The 19,377-nt window shown below is 34.1% G+C and overlaps 1 protein-coding gene across 4 annotated transcripts; it reads right to left on the bottom strand.

Annotated features, from left to right (window-relative positions):
- Window positions 1-7,534: 7,534 nt before the first annotated feature.
- On the bottom strand, window positions 7,535-18,998 carry LOC18609193 (zinc finger protein BRUTUS-like). 4 transcript variants are annotated; one of them, XM_007044209.3, is made up of 14 exons: window positions 18,440-18,998; window positions 17,715-17,924; window positions 16,385-16,579; window positions 15,928-16,292; window positions 15,398-15,623; window positions 15,027-15,195; window positions 13,721-14,947; window positions 13,375-13,546; window positions 13,062-13,283; window positions 12,848-12,985; window positions 12,181-12,415; window positions 12,020-12,079; window positions 8,127-8,198; window positions 7,535-8,038 (listed from the first exon to the last, which is right to left on the bottom strand). In XM_007044209.3, the coding sequence occupies exons 1-14, from the start codon at window positions 18,737-18,739 to the stop codon at window positions 7,895-7,897; spliced, it is 3,735 nt and encodes a 1,244-aa protein (XP_007044271.3). In that variant the 5' UTR covers window positions 18,740-18,998; the 3' UTR covers window positions 7,535-7,894. The 4 variants fall into 4 exon arrangements, with proteins under 4 accessions (XP_007044271.3, XP_088659572.1, XP_088659571.1 ...); XM_088803446.1 differs by having other exon boundaries at window positions 17,715-17,812; window positions 18,440-18,581; XM_088803445.1 differs by lacking the exon at window positions 18,440-18,998 and adding an exon at window positions 18,135-18,201 and having other exon boundaries at window positions 17,715-17,812.
- Window positions 18,999-19,377: the final 379 nt, after the last annotated feature.

The raw sequence follows: 19,377 nt of genomic DNA, 5'->3' as shown, positions 1-19,377 counted from the left end.
CCATTTATAAAACAGTAGGCACTTAGTCGATTAAGAGAATCTCTTAATCAACTAAAAGTATTATGTCTCTTTAAATAATAAGATTCAGTCAGATAAAAAGAGAATGAATAAAATAATAAAAAGAAATAGCCTACAGGGTGAAGAAAAAGAGGAAAAGAACTGCCCAACTAAAAAATAAAATTGAAAGGTAAATTTTTGAATTTTGAAAAAAGGAGGTTACCAATCATATTTAAAGAAGGGAAGACAAACGGTTTTCAGAAAAATTAACCTTTCTTAACTCATTCTCCATTCATTTTCTCTCATCTGAAACCGACTTTTTCTAAACTAAAATTCTTCCTTCTCAAACTCACAAAACCCTAAGCTAGAAACATCCCAAAACCAAATGGCAAAATCCTTCCTGTCTAAAGAAATTCTGGAAAAGAAAAAAGGCAAACGAACAATGGAAAAAAGCCCACAAGCAGAAATTCAGAAAAAGAAAAAGAAGATTTTGTCTACCTCAGTGGTTGAGAAAACTGGGAAAAAGCAGACAGAGAAAGAACACAGATCAGAGAAAAAGAAAAAGAAAGGAAAATCATCCAAGAAAGGTAATGTTCCATCCTTTAAGTTTAAAAATAAAGCCCATGAGGATATGTTTAAGAAAATAGAAAATGCTCTGATCACATGTGGAAAATTGATCGATCAGAATAGTTTTGATGAGACCCTTGAAATTCAAGTAGTTTTATCAAATTATTTTGAGGAAATGAAATTGAAGAAATTTAGCACTTTTAAGAACCGATCCTATAGTGCTAGCCTTGTAAAAGAATTTTATGCTAGCATAGCTTTAGATGAAAAAGAACTGGAAGATCTTTAAGATTTCATTAATGATGGTCTGAATGTCTTTCTAAGTGAAAAAGAATTTGTTGTGACAGCTGCAGACTTAGGAAGTTTGCTTAAAATTGAATGTGAAGATGGTGATTATGAAATTCTTGAAAACTATGACCCTTCATCTTTGTGGGAAATAATCACAGGGAAGAAAGAAAAATATTCATCCAAGAGCAATGCCGGTCCCATCAAAAGTCCTCATATTAGAATTTTGCATTACTTTATTACAGCAAATATCCATGGAAGAAGTGGTAGCTTTAGCAATGTTAGTCTTTAGGACTTGTGGCTAATGGAGCATGCCTTCAATGGTGCTCCACTCAACCTAGGCTAATTCATGATTGAGAGGATGAGAGGAGCATGTCGAGTGGATAAGTAAATCTGTCGTATGGGAACATTATCATGTCACTGGTACAGAAAAAGGGAATATGGAGTTTTAGCTATAAAATGGATAAAGTGAAAAGCAAGCACCAAGCTATCTATCTTGGAAGTCTGCCTAAGATAGGGTACAAACTTGATGGAGAAAAGTTTGTTAAAACCCTCAAAGTTACTCCAAAAGAATAATCTTCTCTCTTTGCTAAATCGGAAGCAACCTCCTCCTGGTTCTAAAATGAAATGGTTTTAAATCTGCTCATGCGAATTGATGGAAAGCTTACTAACTAGGCTATGAGGATGCAAAAAATTGACAAAAAGTTGGAAGAGCTTGAAAATATGATGAAAGGAAAAGGGAAATTGACTTCTGAACTTACTGCTACAGACACCTTTACTATGCCAAGCCCAGCACCAGTAGAACAGGATATTGAAGGTCCCGCCTTCTAGGCAGAAGGTTCCACTTTTCAGGCTACAAGTCCTGTCATTCAAGTTGAGGGTATTGAACCAGAAGTTGATCAACCAAAGAAATCTCCAACTCCTGAGCCTCAGAATAAAGATGAATCCGATCAAGGCACTGAAATGCTTGGCTCATTTCAAAATTCTCCATCCCATCATGAACCTCAGCCAGAGCAGCCATCACTTCCTAACTCTGAGGAACTGTCAATCATGGATATTTTTCATCAAATGGTTTAAGAAGAACAGGCAGAGAAAAAGGCAACAAAGGCTAAAGCTCAGAAGCAAGCATCTGTCAGAACATCCCCTGAGTCAATGCACACTGCAAGGTAGACTGCTCAACTTGGTAAAGACAAAGGAAAAGCTACAACACCAACACAAGAGCAACCTAAACCACCTGGTCAAGGAAGAAAAACCATGGCCACAAAAACGAAATTCGTCAAGAGAAGAAAGTCCTTTAGGATAGCAGAAAAAGCCAAACCCTCAGCCATTTCCTCAGTAGAAGATCCATTGCAAATTTTAGACCAATCTTTTCTTGAAGCCTCACCTAAAAGACCATCACATGAACCCTCACCTAAACTCCTTAATGTCTACTATGGCACTAATAAGTTTACCCCTTCAACCTCTTCAGAAACTGATTGAACACCCATCGATTTTGATGATGACAAAAAGGGAGAGAAATTATAGAAAGCTTAGGGGAGAAATAAAGTAGAAATGATCTAAGGGCAATTTAGGAACACTGTCTACTATTTTTGTTTTTTTGTTGTTTTTTGTTCTACTGACCGATTGAACATTTAAATTTAACTTTGTTGTTTATGTTATTGTGTTAAAAATGGGATGTTGTTAAACTACTTATATTATTTAGCTGTTAATGATTAAACAGTTAAATATATTCTTAATGTTTATGGTATTTTGACTACTACTGTTTAAAGATTTGGTGCTGATATTGGGCTGTTATGCTGATAATCAATTTTTGTTATGATATTGTGAATGGAATTTGGTTGAAAATGTATATGGATGCTGATTATACTATATTTGTTGGATGATTAATGGCATAGATAAAATCTGATAACAATATGCTGATGACAGACAGTTAGTTGAAATATTGATGATATTTTGTCAACCAGTCACCTATTTTTGATCATTCTATATGTCTGCATAAATATATTCTGAATATATAATGTCATTGTCTGTATGACATAAATAAAAACTTGTTGAAATAAATAGTAAAATATGCACACACTTAGGGGGAGAAAATCCTCATTTTCTGCAGAACAAAAAGGAACCAATAGACACTATGTTGTTAATCAAGGAATGTTTTGTCATCATCAAAAAGGGGAAGATTGTTGGCTCCATTAGTTTTTGATGATAATACAACATTCTCATTCATTTGTGTCTAATATCTCTACTTGAGTGTGCAGGACAAAAATTGTCTGCCAAGAATAAATTAATCATTCAAAGACACATATCAAAAATCATATGAATAAGGAGCCACAATTGATCAACAAAGCAGAAGCCTCTTAGTTGGATAATGAAGGGTATTAGTCAGCTAAAATTCAAATTAGAAGTTTGCGGGCTCAAGAGAATTGAGGGACAGAGAAACTTAGTCGACCAATAAGTAAGTTAGTCGACTAAGAGCTTACTGCCAGAAATCTGGACTTCAAGACATAAACAACTTAATCGACTAAGAAGTAAGTTAGTCAACTAAGTGCTCACTGTCAGAAACTGGGATCAGAAGACAAAAACAACTTAGTTGACTAAGAGCGCAGTTAGTCAACTAAGATCATTCTGTTAAAAAATTTAAATTAAGCACTAGAAGATAGATTAACGGTCAGAACTGCCACCAAACTATTTTCAACGGTCAAAAACTGCCTAACACCTATTAGAGCCGATTTTTTAAGTATTTAAGAGGCTCCCAATGGCTAGAAAATTGATCCAAGCCTTCCAAGTCCAAATAAAGCTCAAAAATTGCAAAAACCTTCAGCATACTCTCTGCACTTCACTCCTATTCTTGTAAAAGATTCAAGCACTTCAATTTGTACAACTTAGATCAAGCCAGTGATCATAGGTACACCTTTATTTCTCTTTTCCTTGCATACTTAGAGTGTGCAAGACACCCTAAGGGAATTCATTCAAGCTGGGTTTGCTTGATTGATTGTATAGGTTCTAACTTAGCTAGAAAAGTTAGTTTAGGTTTTGGTTGATCCTAGGAAAAATCATTGTATAAGGTTGTGGCTGAGCCTGTTAAAAGCCATTGTAAAAGCTTGGTGAAAGCTTGGGAATTTCACCATTCATAGTGATTGGTTTGGAAAATCCTTGGTTGAACAATCAAGGTAGTGGATGTAGGTCTTGGACCGAACCACTATAAATTCTTGTGTGATTATTTGCTCTGTTTTTAGTTTTTCATTCATCTTTAAATCTTTCTTTTTACTTGCATTTGTCTCCAATTAGAAGTCAATTTTAGTAAGAGCCAAAAAGTGCTATTCACCCACCCTCTAGCACATTTACTTAGGACCAACACGATTTGGAGAATATTTCCTGAAATGTTTACTTGACAATAATTTGCAATAATGCTTGCTAAATGAATTGTTGATGATTAAAAGTGCTTAATGATAATATTGTATTGATATTTGATGATATTCTTTTATTGTGGAAAATCTCCTTAAATTGTCACTCTTATATAAATTGGGGAATTCTTATGAAATGATTAATATTGCTTGGTTGATAATGCTTAATGATTATGCTAGATAAAATTGAAAAATGCTTATTGATGTTTGAAAATGAGTAGGAATGTACTTGATAACTAATGATACCTTGAATATGTCTAGGAACTACCTTGCAAATATGAGTATTTGATGCATGATTGAATAGCTACTTAAATGCTCGTCTATTATACCTTGATCTCTCCTATTAAGTGGTTTTGTATAGACCTTATGATCTTATGTTTTATTAGAGGAGAGCTTATCAAAAATGATATCATTAGCACTTGGTATCTTCAACAAGAAGTTGTTGTTAGAATTCTAAAAAGCAACTTGCTAAAAAATCTTGAAACCTAATTTGGGCGTTTTCAAAATTTTTTCACTTCTTCGAAGGTTAAGACTTGAGATTTTAAAGAAGGTTTGAGTTTTGAAAATCTTCTTGTTAGAATTCTAAAGACTTTGCTCTTCAAATCTTCCTCTTGAACTTGTTTAACATTGGAGACAATGTTCCTTTGTTAGCTTGAAAATGATTATAGTTTTGATTATGACAAAATTATTCAAATTTGCATTTGTTTTACTAGAGTGATCCTTGACAAGTTCTTACAAGGATTTAACTCTCATACATTTGTTGTTACATGATTACAAGCTTGATTATTTTAATTGTGTGAATTTTTGAAGTTATTAAAGTTTCACACACTCACTTCGTAAATCTCTACAAGTTTGAATGACTTAGTTGTATGAGTACTTATAATTCCTCTAACATTCATCTTTAAGATGTGAAAGTTGCAAGATAAGTTCACAAATGATGGGGTTTATCTCAAAGCATTCAAAAATCATCAATCTACTCGACAACAAAGGTGTTGCAAGCTATGAAATTTATTCTCAACTTAACATTTGATCTCAAGAAAGATATAGCTAAAGTCGAGTGCCAAAATGACAAAGAATCTTAAAAAAAATAAAGCTCCAATCAATCCTAAAGAGAGGCAAGTCGATCCAATGGAAAAACGAGTGAGAAAATACAAAAATACACTACCATAGTCGATTCCATAAGACAGGTAGTTGATCCTATGGTAGCTTGGACATGCAATTTGACTTTCGAGAAGCCAAAGTCAATCCTCAAAGGAAGGTAGTTGACTACCCACGCACAAAACTCAAAATGCACGCTCTTGAGAAAAGGATAGAGTAGAGGATGATCATACTCAATTCTAGAAGCCTTAATTTGAAGATTTGAATAACCATAGTCGATCCTAAGAGCCTTATATTCGATCTTAAAGCTTCAATAACGGTTAGGTTTGTTTCAAACTTGTGTCTAACAGCTAGATTTTTATCTAAACGGCTCCAAGACTTCTTTAACTATAAAAAGGACTCTTGGAAAGTATTTCAAAGTGAGGAAAATGAGAGAAAAAGACCAAATTCTTGAGAATTTAAATCTTGAAGAGAAAAGAGAGAAAATCAAGCAAAACCAAGCCTTCTTGAGCTGAAATCTTCTTTGTTCTTTCACTCCAATCTTTATATCCTATCTTTATACTTATTGTTAAGCATTCTTCCTTCATTGTACTAAACTAGCAAAATCCACCTCTTAGAGGCACTCTTGCTCTTCTTGTAAAGGTTCTAACTCGTCTTTGAAAAGTTAGTGTGGGTTTGTAGTTAAGCCCGTTAAAAACCATTGTAAGGATTGTGCTTGCTTTCGTTAAAAGGGATTGTGAGGGTTGTGCTTGCTCCCATTTAAAGGCATTTGTAAGAATTGTGATTACTCTCGAAAAAGACTTTGTAAGGGTTTAATGCTTGATCTCGTTAAAAAATAGGATTTCTTGAGTTGATTTGAAACTCCTTAGCTTACTAAAAGAGCGGATGTAAGCATTAGAGAAAGCCAAACCTCTATAAAATACTTGTGTCTTTTTTTTATTTTTGTTTTAGTTTGCTGCATTTCATTTCAAGAAAATCCCTTTCATAAATTGCTCGTGGATTGATTCATATTCTTCATAACTTAGTTTTGCTTCTTTATTAAGTCTTTCTTTGTGATAATTACTTGTTTATCACTTACAAAAAGATTTCTTTAAACATTTTTCTTGAGATACTCTTTTATGATTTACATTTGAAAAATGTTTTAAGTATTTCAAGAACAATCATTTCTTGGTGTTTAATTGAGTAGTTTTGCTAAAGAATTGCACATGCATCAAAACTTTCTTTGGAATTTCTTCTACAAGCTTTGAAAATGATTTTTCTTATCTAAGATTGACTAGCACTACTTTATAGTTGACTGAAACATTACTCAATTCTTCAAAAGTTAACTTCTGATCTCGGATCAACTACAGATTTACTGTAGTTGACTATAGTTACTTGATTCTCACAGTGCTAAATTTTTGAAGTCCAATTCACTCTCCTCTTGGACATTCTTGTTAATTGATTCATTAAGCTAATATTTCTATCATCCTTAGATCTTCTTTCTTGGATTTATATGAGTTTTGGAGACTTACTTCTTAAGAATTTTTTTATTTCTCAATTATGCATCAAATGGCTTGGAAGAAAATTGTATTTATAATGTTAGATTAGAAAAATTCAAAAAGAATTTGATCTCTTTAATTTTATTACTAAATTATTTTAATTTAATTAGAGATAAAACACTCATAAACATTCTTTTGATTGATCGAATTTTAATTTTATTTTTAAATTATTTTAATTTATTTAGAGATAGATTAAATAATTAAATTTAAATCTTATCTCCAAATTATTTTTATTTACGTAAGAATAAATTGGATAATTAGTAAGTGAATTTTATATTATCAAATTGTGAAAATTTAAAATAATTAGTCAAAAATTAATTACATTATTAGCTTAAATAATTTCTTCGAATCCACCATGACAGATACATGATTCATTTTTGAAAAATTTTTCAATTTACTAATTTCGAAAGACTTGACACCTATCTGAATAAATGTTTACACCTGCCATTATATAAAGTTTATTTGATTGGTACCAACACCAAGCCATGGTTACTTAATAATCAGTATGTTTGAATTAAAATAATTTTTATAGCTTATCCAAAATAAATTAAAATAAATGTAAGCATTTATTTGCTGAAATGACACAAAGAGAAGCATAAAGGGCAACAATAAAAGAGCTTAATTAAAACCAAAAAAAAGAAACCCATCTCTACCAAAAGCAGCGGGTGAATTCCCCTCTTTTTCTCACTAGTGGTTTTTACACCTGAACTCATTGTCTTGGAGAAGAATTCCCTTCTTTACTTTTTTTACCAGGCCAGGGCAACATAAAACAATACACCCAATAGGCAAAGTGAAACTTTAAATGGACACACTTGACCAAAAAACATGGACATGCAAAAAAAAAAAAACCAAAAAACTAATTTCTTCCATCTATTGGGATGGAGAATGGGAAAATTGGATTTTGAATATTGCCATAACTTTGATTTACAAAGCCTTATACAGTAACCGGAAGCTGTGAGGTATTTACACACCAAAATTAACGACGCAAAGACCAGATCCCCTCACTCCTCAGGCATTTGAGGTGGAGCAGTTGGCATTTGCAGAGTCAACCTTAATTACCCTGGTGTTGTATGATCCGCAATAACCACACTTGTGATACAACCAGTGAAATGGTGCACTTCCCTTCTTATCACAGTCATTGCACAGTACATCCTGGATTAACAAAATCAGTTCGTCAATGTTCCCCAAAAAGAATAGCTCAGGCTTTAAGAGAATGTGAAAACTGTCCTGCACCATTTACCTGACAGCGATTCCTGTACTCTTCTGGAAGCTGCTCAGAAGCCAGAAGTGCATCAAGCATGCCAAAGTAAACCTAAATACATGGGTAAATAAAAAAGCTTGAGAAGAACTGGACGGTTCCAGGTTCCAATTAGCTAGTTATTATGAGGTAGAAGTCTCTCTGCCATTTCTTATGTAAGGTTAATAATGTATGAGAGATGCCTCCGCCTGTGGCTCAGACAAGAAATGCTTGTTGATGAATGAGATGACATGCCAACCGGCCACCAACCATTCAGTATTTGTTTGGCACTTAATTGTTTTAACATGTTTAAGGTCCCTGTGTGGTTATTAGAAAATATAAAGAAAACAAAAACAAAACTTTCTTGTGTTTGGTGAAGATGGAAATAATGATGGAACACTTTTAAAGGCTTTGTTTGGTTCATGAAAAATATGATATAAATAAAATATCAATGATTAAATATAAGAAAAGAAAATTATAGGGGGCGATATTCCTTAATTTGTTCGGATGAATAAGGAAAATATCAAGTATACCTCTTTGTAAAGGTGATATATATAAGAAAACTAAATGAGAAAAAAAAGAATTAACCCATAGTCGATATTTTTTTTGGTAAATCATTCTCAAGCTTTACTTCTTTTTAACTAGGCTCAAGTTTGGCCCTTACTACTTGGTTTAGGCTTAACCCATCTCTTTCTTACATTATCCTTTTGCCACTAAACCTAAATAACCTAATTTTATGCTTTATCTCCCTGCCCCTCACCTTTTAAATCTCCTCCTTTTCCCTCAAACTTCTTATCCTCCTAAACCTCACTGTTGTTACCACACTTTCAACAACCATTGGAGCTGTCATTAACATGCTTGCTGCAGCCAAATCCCTTTCTTAATTTTTATTCCTCCAATTGAACTTCCTCTCTTTTTCTCGCACTGCTCTCTTGTTCTCCTCTCTATGGTGCTTGTTATTGAAATCAATTTTCTAGTTGGAGGTGGAGGACCAAGAAGTTTTGCTTCAACAACCACCACCATGGAGGAGAGAGAGCAATCAAGAGAAGAGGGAGGAAGTTAAATTGGAAAAAGAAAATTTGAGAGAAAGGGATCCAATTGCAGCAAGCCTTGCCAGTGGCAGCTTTGATAGTTGGCAAAGATACAATAACAATAATGAGGCTTAGGATAACAATTTTTGAGAAAGGAAGGAAATATGAAATGTGACAGAGAAGGAGATGGAGCAAAAAACGAAAAATAATAAAACTATGTCGTTTAGGTTAGTGAAAAGCAAAAATTATAGAGTTAAAGATAATAAAGGCCAAACGCAAACCTAGCTAGAGAGAAGAAAATGAGGAGGAAAGCTTGAAATTGATGTATCAAAGATTTTCAAAATTATGGATTCTTTATTTTTTTAAAAAAAATTATTTTTATTTAGTTTTATTATATATTTCACCTTAACAAACATATATAAAAATATATTTTCCTAGTACATACAAACAAACTAAGAAATTTCAGTTTCCATCCATTTTCTTTTTCTTTATTTTTCTTCTACTTTATATTTTTCCTTAGATAAGAAAAATTAAAAATTAAACAGAATAAAAGTTGCATCAAAAGCACAGAAAATTGAGTAATTTGGGCCTTCAAAGACCCTCATGAGAATTCCAAAAATTTTGACAATTTCAATTTTTATTTTGCCAATCAAAGTAATTTATTTTTTAGTATTTGAAATCCTTTCCCTAAATGAAATTCCTCCTTTAAATCCCTCAACCAAACACAATCCAAAAGTTGTCTTAATAATAAGAGTAAAAATTACATCCATTGTCCTAAAGCTCGCCTCAAATATCATTTTCGTCCCTACAATTTCAAACATCACATATACGTCCTAAAACTTCTAATTTGTATCAACAAACTCCTTCCATCAATCTAACCGTTAATTCTTCCATTAACTAGCCAATTGGAAGTTACCAAAGCAACACATGTCTCCCAATTAGTGAGTAAACAGTCTTTTTTAGTGGCCAGACTGACGCATGGATATTTTTTATAAAAATTGAAATTTTGCAGGATAAAAATGTGACATTCCAAACTATGAAAACAAATATGATTTTTGAGTTGAACTTTAGGGATGACTAGTGCAATTTACTTTGATAATAATTGTAAAAGATACTTCAAACAATTAAAAACACCATCTTGAAACAAAATATCAACCTCCCTAAACCCTAATGAAATTCTCGAACAATGTTATCTGTAAAGGTGGCAAAGCGCCGATTCAGGTTGGTACACTTCAAGTCAATATTTTAAAACTGAACTAGAGGTTGAACCAATAAAGGTCTCCATTCTCAGTTCAACCAGCCAAAATAAATAAAGGGTGGTGTTATTGTTAAAAATATGATCTTGGTATTAAATAAGTAACAGATATAGTAAATGCTTAAAGAAGCATACACTTGCTCAATTGTACAGTCATTAATGGAAAGGTAAAGTCAGAAGTTCAAATCCCACCACTTGAAAAGAATTTTTTGAAAGATTAAATATTAAAATAAATGTTTAAAACCAGTTCAACTCGGATAAGCCTGATTCAACTAGATGGTTGACTAATTCTTGACTGGTTCAATATTTGTAAAACACAAACGACCCTATCAACTCAGATATGCCAGTCCAATCTGATTTTTAAATTATTGCTTTATGTCGGGTCATTTCAGGAGCAACGCTTAGGTCATTTAGGTGCAAGTCATTTCAGGTTCAAGTTGATGACTTTTAAAGTCAAATTGAGTAGGATTTGATCACTTTTAAAGTTAAATTGAGTAGGATTCAAGCAGATTATTCAATTCAAGTTACATTTTATCAAACTTAATTAAGTTATCCAAGTACGCATTTTTTGCTTCAATTTTGATTGTTTAATATCATAAAAATAATTTTTTAAAATTCATATAAAAAATAAAAACAAGTAAATTAATAAGTTGTTTACTAATTTAAAATTATTGTATATCATATATTAACAGTTTACTCCCTCAAAGAAATCATTAATGATTTTTTGACTAATTGATATTTCATTTTCATTTTTATTGCATTGATTATTATTAGTGATTCTTACAGTTACAACTTACATGGTCAATAATATGTAACATCTATTAAAGATAAAATAAAGTAATATGGTTAAGAGTACGTATCCAATTATTTTTATTGTTAATTACTTTTCTAGCTTATGGATTATTTTTTGTGTACAAAGTCATTTAATCTATTTTGGTTATTTATTTTATTATTTGGTAAGAATGAAAAGTCAAAAACAAATACAAACGAAATATTGTCTGTATGATATATAATTGTAAAAATAGAATTTATTTATAATAATATAAAGAATTTTTTTATTCTTTTTTTTATTCACCAAAAAGATTTGAAACAAACAAAATTATATAAAAGTTAGAAATACAAAAGTAATGAAAAGAGATTTTATATTTTTTATTATCTTCTAAAACTATTCATAGACTAATAGTTTATGTTATAGTTATTATTTTTAAATAAATTAATATTTTAAAGATAAATATGAAAGACATTTATTTTTTATTATCTCTTACAGTTAATAATATTGTAATAGTTTGTGTTATTTTTATTAATTTTCATCAAATTAATATTTAAAAGACAAAAAATAAAACTATACTAAACTTAAGTTACAGGTTGTTTGGGTTTGGGATAAATTCATGTTTGAGTCATTTGGATTCAATTCATTTCAAGTTTGAGTTGATTAGGATTCAAGTAAATTCCAATTCTGAGTTGGGTGAGTTCAGGTTGTTGACTTTTTCTGGTCAAATCAATTCAGTTGGATTCAAGTAAGATTTTCGAGTGAGGATGAGCTTTGTCACCTACACTTATATAAAGACTTAACTGGAAATATAGTATGCTTTTAAAAGGGATTTTCTTACCGCCATGTCTCCCATTGACTTGCTACATATTGGGCAGATGTAGTGACTGCAAGCATATGCCTGAGAAAACAAAGAATGTGCAGAATTTATTTTTGTCATCACACCAAGGAAAAAGTTGATAAAAGAGCAGGAAATGAAGAACAAAGCAATACACAATAGACCTGAAAACATGCTGAATGCATGAAATGCCCACATGGAAGTGCCCTAACACTTTCACTCGATGTGAACAAAAAATCACAGCATATAGGACAGTTTGTTTCTAGCCCTTTCTCTCGACACTTGTGGTCCACCAACTTCTTGGCCAGACAGCAGTTACATAGCATGCAATGGAAGAAATCATCACCAAGTCCCTTTCCGACACGGCACAAATTACAGAACGGACAATGATAAACAGTCCTGAAATAAATGAAAGAGATGCAAAATGAAAATTTATGGAACAAATATCAGAAGCAGTCACCAACTATTGTTCCAAAACTATCAAAAGTTTCCATACTGAAACAAGAACCTGTTCACAGAATTCTCACAAGAAATTGAACCTGCATTCTAAAGAAGAGTTCAGTCTTTCTACGAGGCATGAGACTGTGACAGACTTAGAAAGTCCTAAGGAAGAAACAAAGCAGAGAACGGAGCAAACAAGCTACAGATAGTTTCTTCCATTGTTTGGGGGTTTGTGTATTGCGCCAAATGGTCAAGACAGAACAGACTCATTATACAAACTTAAAAGTTACTGAACATTTCTAGCATTTCTTCATACTATATATTCAAAGGCTCTTTACATCTTCTGGCATAAATAAAGTCAGAAAAGAGTTCAAAAGAAATTTCTAGTACCTTTCATCATCAAAAAATTTGCAGATGCTGCAATAGTACTTTGCCATTGAGAGCCCATCACAAGAAGGTGTCGTGCAAACTGGTCCAACAGGCTGGATTTTTAGGCAGCTCATGCACATCATTTCAGTCGTAGCCTTCCTGCACTTAAATAAATATATAATCAAGCTTGCAAAGTCCATTTGAAACCAAGAAAGCATGAATGGCACAAAATTACCTATCCATTGAATGGTCGCTGACTTTATCATGGCAAAACCTGCATGTATATAATTTGCCACAGCAAGCAGCACGGAGTTTGCAATTTCTTTTGTAATGTTCACATCCAAATTCCTGTTTCTCCGTATCTCGGAAAGATGGAGAGAAGCCAAGTAAGTCTTCACCATTTGAACCTTCAACTGCAGTGGCTTGAGGAGACTTCTGCTGAGCAGCTATCCAGCGACTGGCATAAACCACGAATTGATTAGGATGAGGCAATAATATCCACATATATACACATAGTATTCATAAGATTGTTTTAGACTAGAAGAAACCTGGTCATAAGATTTTGAATAAGATAAGCTTTTCTCCTTGGATCAAGAGTTGAATCTCGAGAAACTTTTCTGATCTCAGCTTCAAGCTCATTTTGATTCATCCGAAAGATATCCTTCCAGCCAGGTTTAAAAGTGAGATCACTTTGATCGAGGCTTTCATGGACATCCGTGCCTTGAAAGAGAAATTTTCAATTTCATTAGGAGATCATATCTGAAAATCCTTAGATTTCGATCTCTAGGAATTTCCAAAAAAAAAAAAACAACTTAGCATTTCAGCCAACCTGGCAACCAAAAGAGTGCGAAAAAAATAGAGACAAAGCTCAGACAGAGAGAGCATCAAACAAACCTAGTGAAATGCAACTCTCAGATGTTGATGTAGGTGAAGATGCAGCAGGACTTCCTTCCCACCATTCATTAAGCCACTCACTGAACATTGTGTTCTTGGTTGCCTGTTTCCATGTGTCCATCATTTTGTTCTGCTCCTCCTGAGTAAGAGCAGAAGTTACCCATGGTAACATTGACTGGAGCACCTCTGCACCTGTAGTACCAATTATTCGACCAACAATTTTGTCCTGCTCCTCGACAGAAAAATGTCTGTCAAACAATGGCCACAGCTCAAGTTCTTCCCGGAACACATGTTGATCCAGTGTTACTCTAATGGATTTGCACATGCCCTGAAGCTTTGTGGCTTTCTCATTGTACTTTCGCATTGTATCATTTTGCTCAGAACAAACAGAGTTAGTTTCATTTAAGTTATCATACACATTGATATTGTTCAAGCATTTACAAAGTTGTGTAATCTCAGAAAGTGCAGATGAAATATCTTCAAAAAGCCTCTCCTCCTGTTTGTGATCCAGAGTATAAGAGTGGCTAACATTATGAAGAGTCTCCTTAGATTCTAGTGCTGGAAATACTATATCATCTTCTGCATTACTGTGAGCTCTGTATAAACCCCACAACAAGCGAAATCTGCCAATGAACTGCCTAAGGAAAGTCTCATTGCAATCATTGAGTTTTCCAGATTCAACATCCAAATATTCCAAATCTTTGCGGATGGCTTTATGAAATTTGAATATATTATCAATAGGTCGTAATGTTCCAACATTGCTAGAGCTTATGTCTGTTTCCCAGTTAAAAAGACTTGAGTTGAGGGAGGGAGCAGAAGGAGTAAAAGATAATGACCGCAGAGATTTTGCTGTAGCCAGAGAACTCATGCCCAGCTTACTGCTATTCACTCCTAAAGCTGGGACACAACAAGACTGATTACTACAGGATAATTTATGACTATTTATTCTTCCTGTCAACTGCAAAGAATCTGATTCTTCTGATGACAATAAATTTCCACGCTTGACTAGCCTTCTATTTTCATCAGCTTGAACACACAATGGCCTTTCCTCTGTAGAACAGATAGAGGTGCATGCACAGAGTGGTTGGTCAATATCTTTCAGGGTTCTGGTAAGTATTCTTGCAGGACAACCACCAATTGCACCAGAAAACAGACAAACATCTGCAGAGTGACCTTTGCATGCCCAACCAGAAAAAAGTGTTACCAATGCAGAGTTCGATGGAGGAGCTGTCCATATGACTCTGAAAGTTAGAAAATGACAAAAAGGAATAACATAACCTACAGCACTCAATCAATATTATCAAACCTGCCAAATACACGTTTTGAAGGAAAGACCTAGCTTCTTCTTCACTTAACGATCCTACCAACCATGGTAAGACACACTCAATCAATTTCAAGGGCATCACACATAAGCTCTGATAAAGAAGTTCTCGCTGTCTTTGAGGGCTAAAGTGCTTTCGAGCAAGTGGAAGTACCTACAAAAGCAGCACAGCATACCTTATAGACAGTACTTTTAAGAGCAATACGAGATGCGCGAACATGGTTTCAAGTGACATGTGCTTGTCAAATTGCAGACAATTTGATCCAACCATTATACAAATGTTAAGAAATGCAGAATCATGTATCTAAACAAAGCAGGCAGAGAAACTCATCATACTGAAACAACAAAATACTTGCCTGTACTTCTTCATTATGGAAATGCTTCTGTATGCTATCCATTATTTGATCAGCCTGTGAGCATAATTTTACATAGAATTCAGCAGATGATGAATTGGCTCCCACACTTTGAATATTTTCGATAAGGCATCTGAGCTTGTTAAATTGGATTTCCTCTTCTGCATGCTCCTGAGCAAATGATAGTTCTGCATCTACAGCAGGGAATATAACTCTGTCCTCAGCAATACTGCAGTCAAGGAGACGAGAGAAGTTTATGTTGTAGCATGTAACTAGTCATAACAGCAGCTTATAAATTGTCCTAATACTTTTCAGGCATCAAATCATAAAATTGAAGTTTTTTGGTGCATAAAACAAACTGTGGATTCAAAAGTACATGCAAGATAATAAAGCACTAGCTATGAAGTATAACAACCATAATTAAGGAAGAACATTAAATCTGTACACCTCTTTGAAACATAAAAGCACCATCAACGTTATCATCTTTATCAGAATAGAACTATCAGATGGGAAAACACAGAGAAAAACCACACCTGTGAAAGATGCAAACTTCAGCAATGAATTGCAGCCTCTTGTTGAAGCCAGATAAATCAGAAAAATCACCAGAAAGTTGTATCTTCTTAGCAGACTCAGCTATATCATTCAATTCTCGTCTTATAGCATTATGCCAAAGCATTATTTCATCTATAGGACAGGACAGAGTGGAATCCTTAGGACTAGAACTTAGCTCCATATATTTCCTTTTACCACTTTTGGAAGATTCACATGCGCAATGACCACTCTCAATTTGACTTAGTAAGACACTAGTCCCAGAAGCTTCACATCGAGCCTCGGAATCATCTTTGCAACTTTTACATTTACCAGCCATCTTTACACCTTCCATCCAGGTAAAAACAACCTTCAGTCAACAGAACTTAAAATGTGAGATTTGATTCTAGGAGGAACTTTTGAGTTTGAAATAATTACTATCCTATATAACCAAGAAGGCACCTGCTGAAGAAGTTTCTCTTTTGGAATTATCTTGCTCAAGCACTTGTGCATATCTTGATGTTCATCAGATGATATAGAGGAGGAAAGCCATGGAAGAAACTCAACCATCATATTAACAGGTATGCTGCAAAGAAATTGCCATACCAATGATGCCTGCTCTTCAAATGTAAACTTCTCAATAAGCAAGGGGAATACCTGCCATTTCCACAGCAACCAAATGAAATTAATATAATTTTAACTTAGAATATTTAACTCCTTTCTTTTTTTTTCAGTGGAATAGAATGTGTCATGCTGAGTGATCTGACCCATATGAAGCAAGACTCACATAAGTGGAGAAAGCATTCTTTTTGAATGACTAACACAAAGCATGTCATTGACTATTGACACCATCCTAAACAGTAAGAATTCAACAGATAAAGAATCCAAATGACCCATTGACATTTGATCTCCAAAAATTTCAGAGTCTGACTAGCATTAAGTGTCTACCCTCCATTTTCCAACTAATTTCCACAAAAGTTTGGAAGAAACCTTTCCCTAGTGATACAGCACTCACCTTTCTGTGGTTCATTCAATATTAACCAGAGGCTTCGCAAAGTTAAACAACTCAGCTGGAACTCGGTATTCTCTATGTTCTCAAAAAAAGCATTTCCAATTTTCCCACGTTTTGATGATTTCTAGACCAAAAAATAAAAAGGTAAATGCATCCCAAGGAGACACCCCAGAAGTCCAAACTTAAGACATCAATTTGAAGGTCTTAGATTTGAATCCTCAAAAGGAAGAGGAGCAGGTCTTCACATGTACCCAAAAGAAATGCAAAAGCAAACTTAGATGCTTCCCTCTCGCTGATCATAATATCTAAGGGTAACACAAACCATAGTTAAAGAAAAGAAAATTCAACAGTCTTACTCAGTTCACAAGGATACCAAGTGGGCAAGTTCATAAATTTTTCAGAAATCATGAGGTAACCAAATTGATGCCAAATAGCTATGGAAGGAGTCCACCAGAGTGAGCAGTATAAAAGAGAAAAAATCCACTGAGAGTTCGAGGTCTCTTCAACTAATAATTAGAAACTTGTTCAGTTGACCAAAGTGCTGAAATAATGGCAATGTCCAACATGAACCGCACAAGAATGAAGATAATCATCTCAGAGATATATTTCCTCAACCTCATTCACCTCCAAAATACAATAAAACTGCTGCTTTAAAGCATCAAGAAGAAAACAACCAAGATTTTAGGACAAAAGTTGTTCATGCAGCATTTGGTTTAAGGATTAAAATTAAGCATTTGCCTCAAATATCTAACACAGATTATTTTAGAAACAAATAGACACCTGTTCCTCTTCCTTGGACATATGCTGTGTAATTGATGTCTGAAGGGCTCCAGTGCAGGAGGCTAACTCTCTCCGATAGCTTTCTTCATTCTGCATATCTGAATTCAGCAACGCAAACAACTGATCAAAAAGGACACTTTCACCCTCATGTTCAAGTGAATATGTTGGAGCCACATTCTTCACACGTATATCAAGAGCTGGAAAGATGACCTACAGATAAGATAGTTTTGAATTCAGTCTCACCCTAATCAGTCCAAAATATCGAACAAAATCTAAGGTGATGATGCAGCCAACAAGAACCTCATGGAAAAAGAAAGATTAAAAAAAAATTCGGGCTCATTAAAGGCCTTGGTTTGTCTATGTCCACTTGTAATTACATGATTACTTAGAAGTAACAAAACTTCTGTTTAGTTCACTTACGCTTTCTAAGTAGAATTCTACACAGCCGAGCTTTACAGAAAATTATCCACATATCTAAATACAGTGATCCATTCAAGTTCTTTAATCAACTTCAATAAAATTCTTTCCTCAAACAATAACCTATAAAAGACGAAACAAGCTTCAAAATTTCCGAATTTAGTAACAACACTGGAAAGCGACTTTTCGGAAATGAGTTGAGAATTATTCTGAAAATGGTAAATAGTAAAATGAGGAGAATGAAAAAAAAGGAAAAAAACCAATGTTGTGTGAAAGGAGAAGAATCACCAAAAGGGCAACGCACGAACCTCATCTTCGGCGTGACAATGATGCTTATATATAGCACGTAGGAAATGATATCTCTCCAACAAAGAAGTAAGGTCAGCGTCGTGGTGGTTCGTGGCAAAAGCCATGGCGGCTCTATGGAGGCCGTCGAGCTCAGCCTTGATGGCCTTGTGGAAGAACAAAAAGATGAGAATGGGAGATTTAGAGGCAGAGCTTTTCAAGCAAGATTTGGAAGGTGCGGATGAGTCTATTGGGTTCAAAGGACCTGCCATTACCGCAACACCTCCTCCACCGGCTTCTAAGGTCGAGAATGGAGTCGCCATTATAGAAGAGATCTTAAAAGTGGTTGCGGATTCGGATTTCCAAAAACCCTAGATTTTTTGCCTGTTGAAAGAATTTTGAGATTTCATAGCTTTTTCTTTCCCTTTGTGGGAGTGAATGTGCTTCTTCCTCTTTTATTTTTGGCCTTCTCTGCCTTTGTTTTTTTTTTCGCCTTTTCTTTTCTCTTTGGTTAGAGGAGAAGAAAGGGCCGAGAAGACGGGCAAAAGGCTATGCGCAGTTTCGTTGCGGTAGATAGAGGGAGACATTTTATATCGGTCCACGTGGCGCCAATCCCCAGTCGATCTATCTTTCAACTTATCCACACTGGAGCAACGCACGGGCCTTTTACCACTCTATTTACTGCAATATGTTTTTTTCTTTCTTTCTATGCTCTTTTACGGATTTCTTTTAAATATGTAATAATTTTTTTTTATTAATAATTTTCTTAAGGGAAAAGAAAAATTAAATAAATATGTTAGTAATTCCAAAGGATTTTGATCAAGATAATTGGTAATAACCTCAAAATTAAATCATTTTATTACCATAATAGTTGTCCAAAATGTCAAATTATATTAGAATTTATGGCTAAGGAATGCATCATGCATGGGATGGGAGATAACTTGAAGTTTGTCTTTTACTA

The sequence above is a fragment of the Theobroma cacao genome, chromosome 2 (genome assembly GCF_053813885.1).
Source record: "Theobroma cacao isolate CCN51 chromosome 2, ASM5381388v1, whole genome shotgun sequence".
Lineage (NCBI taxonomy): Eukaryota > Viridiplantae > Streptophyta > Magnoliopsida > Malvales > Malvaceae > Theobroma > Theobroma cacao.
This window is presented reverse-complemented; position numbering and strand designations above follow the sequence as displayed.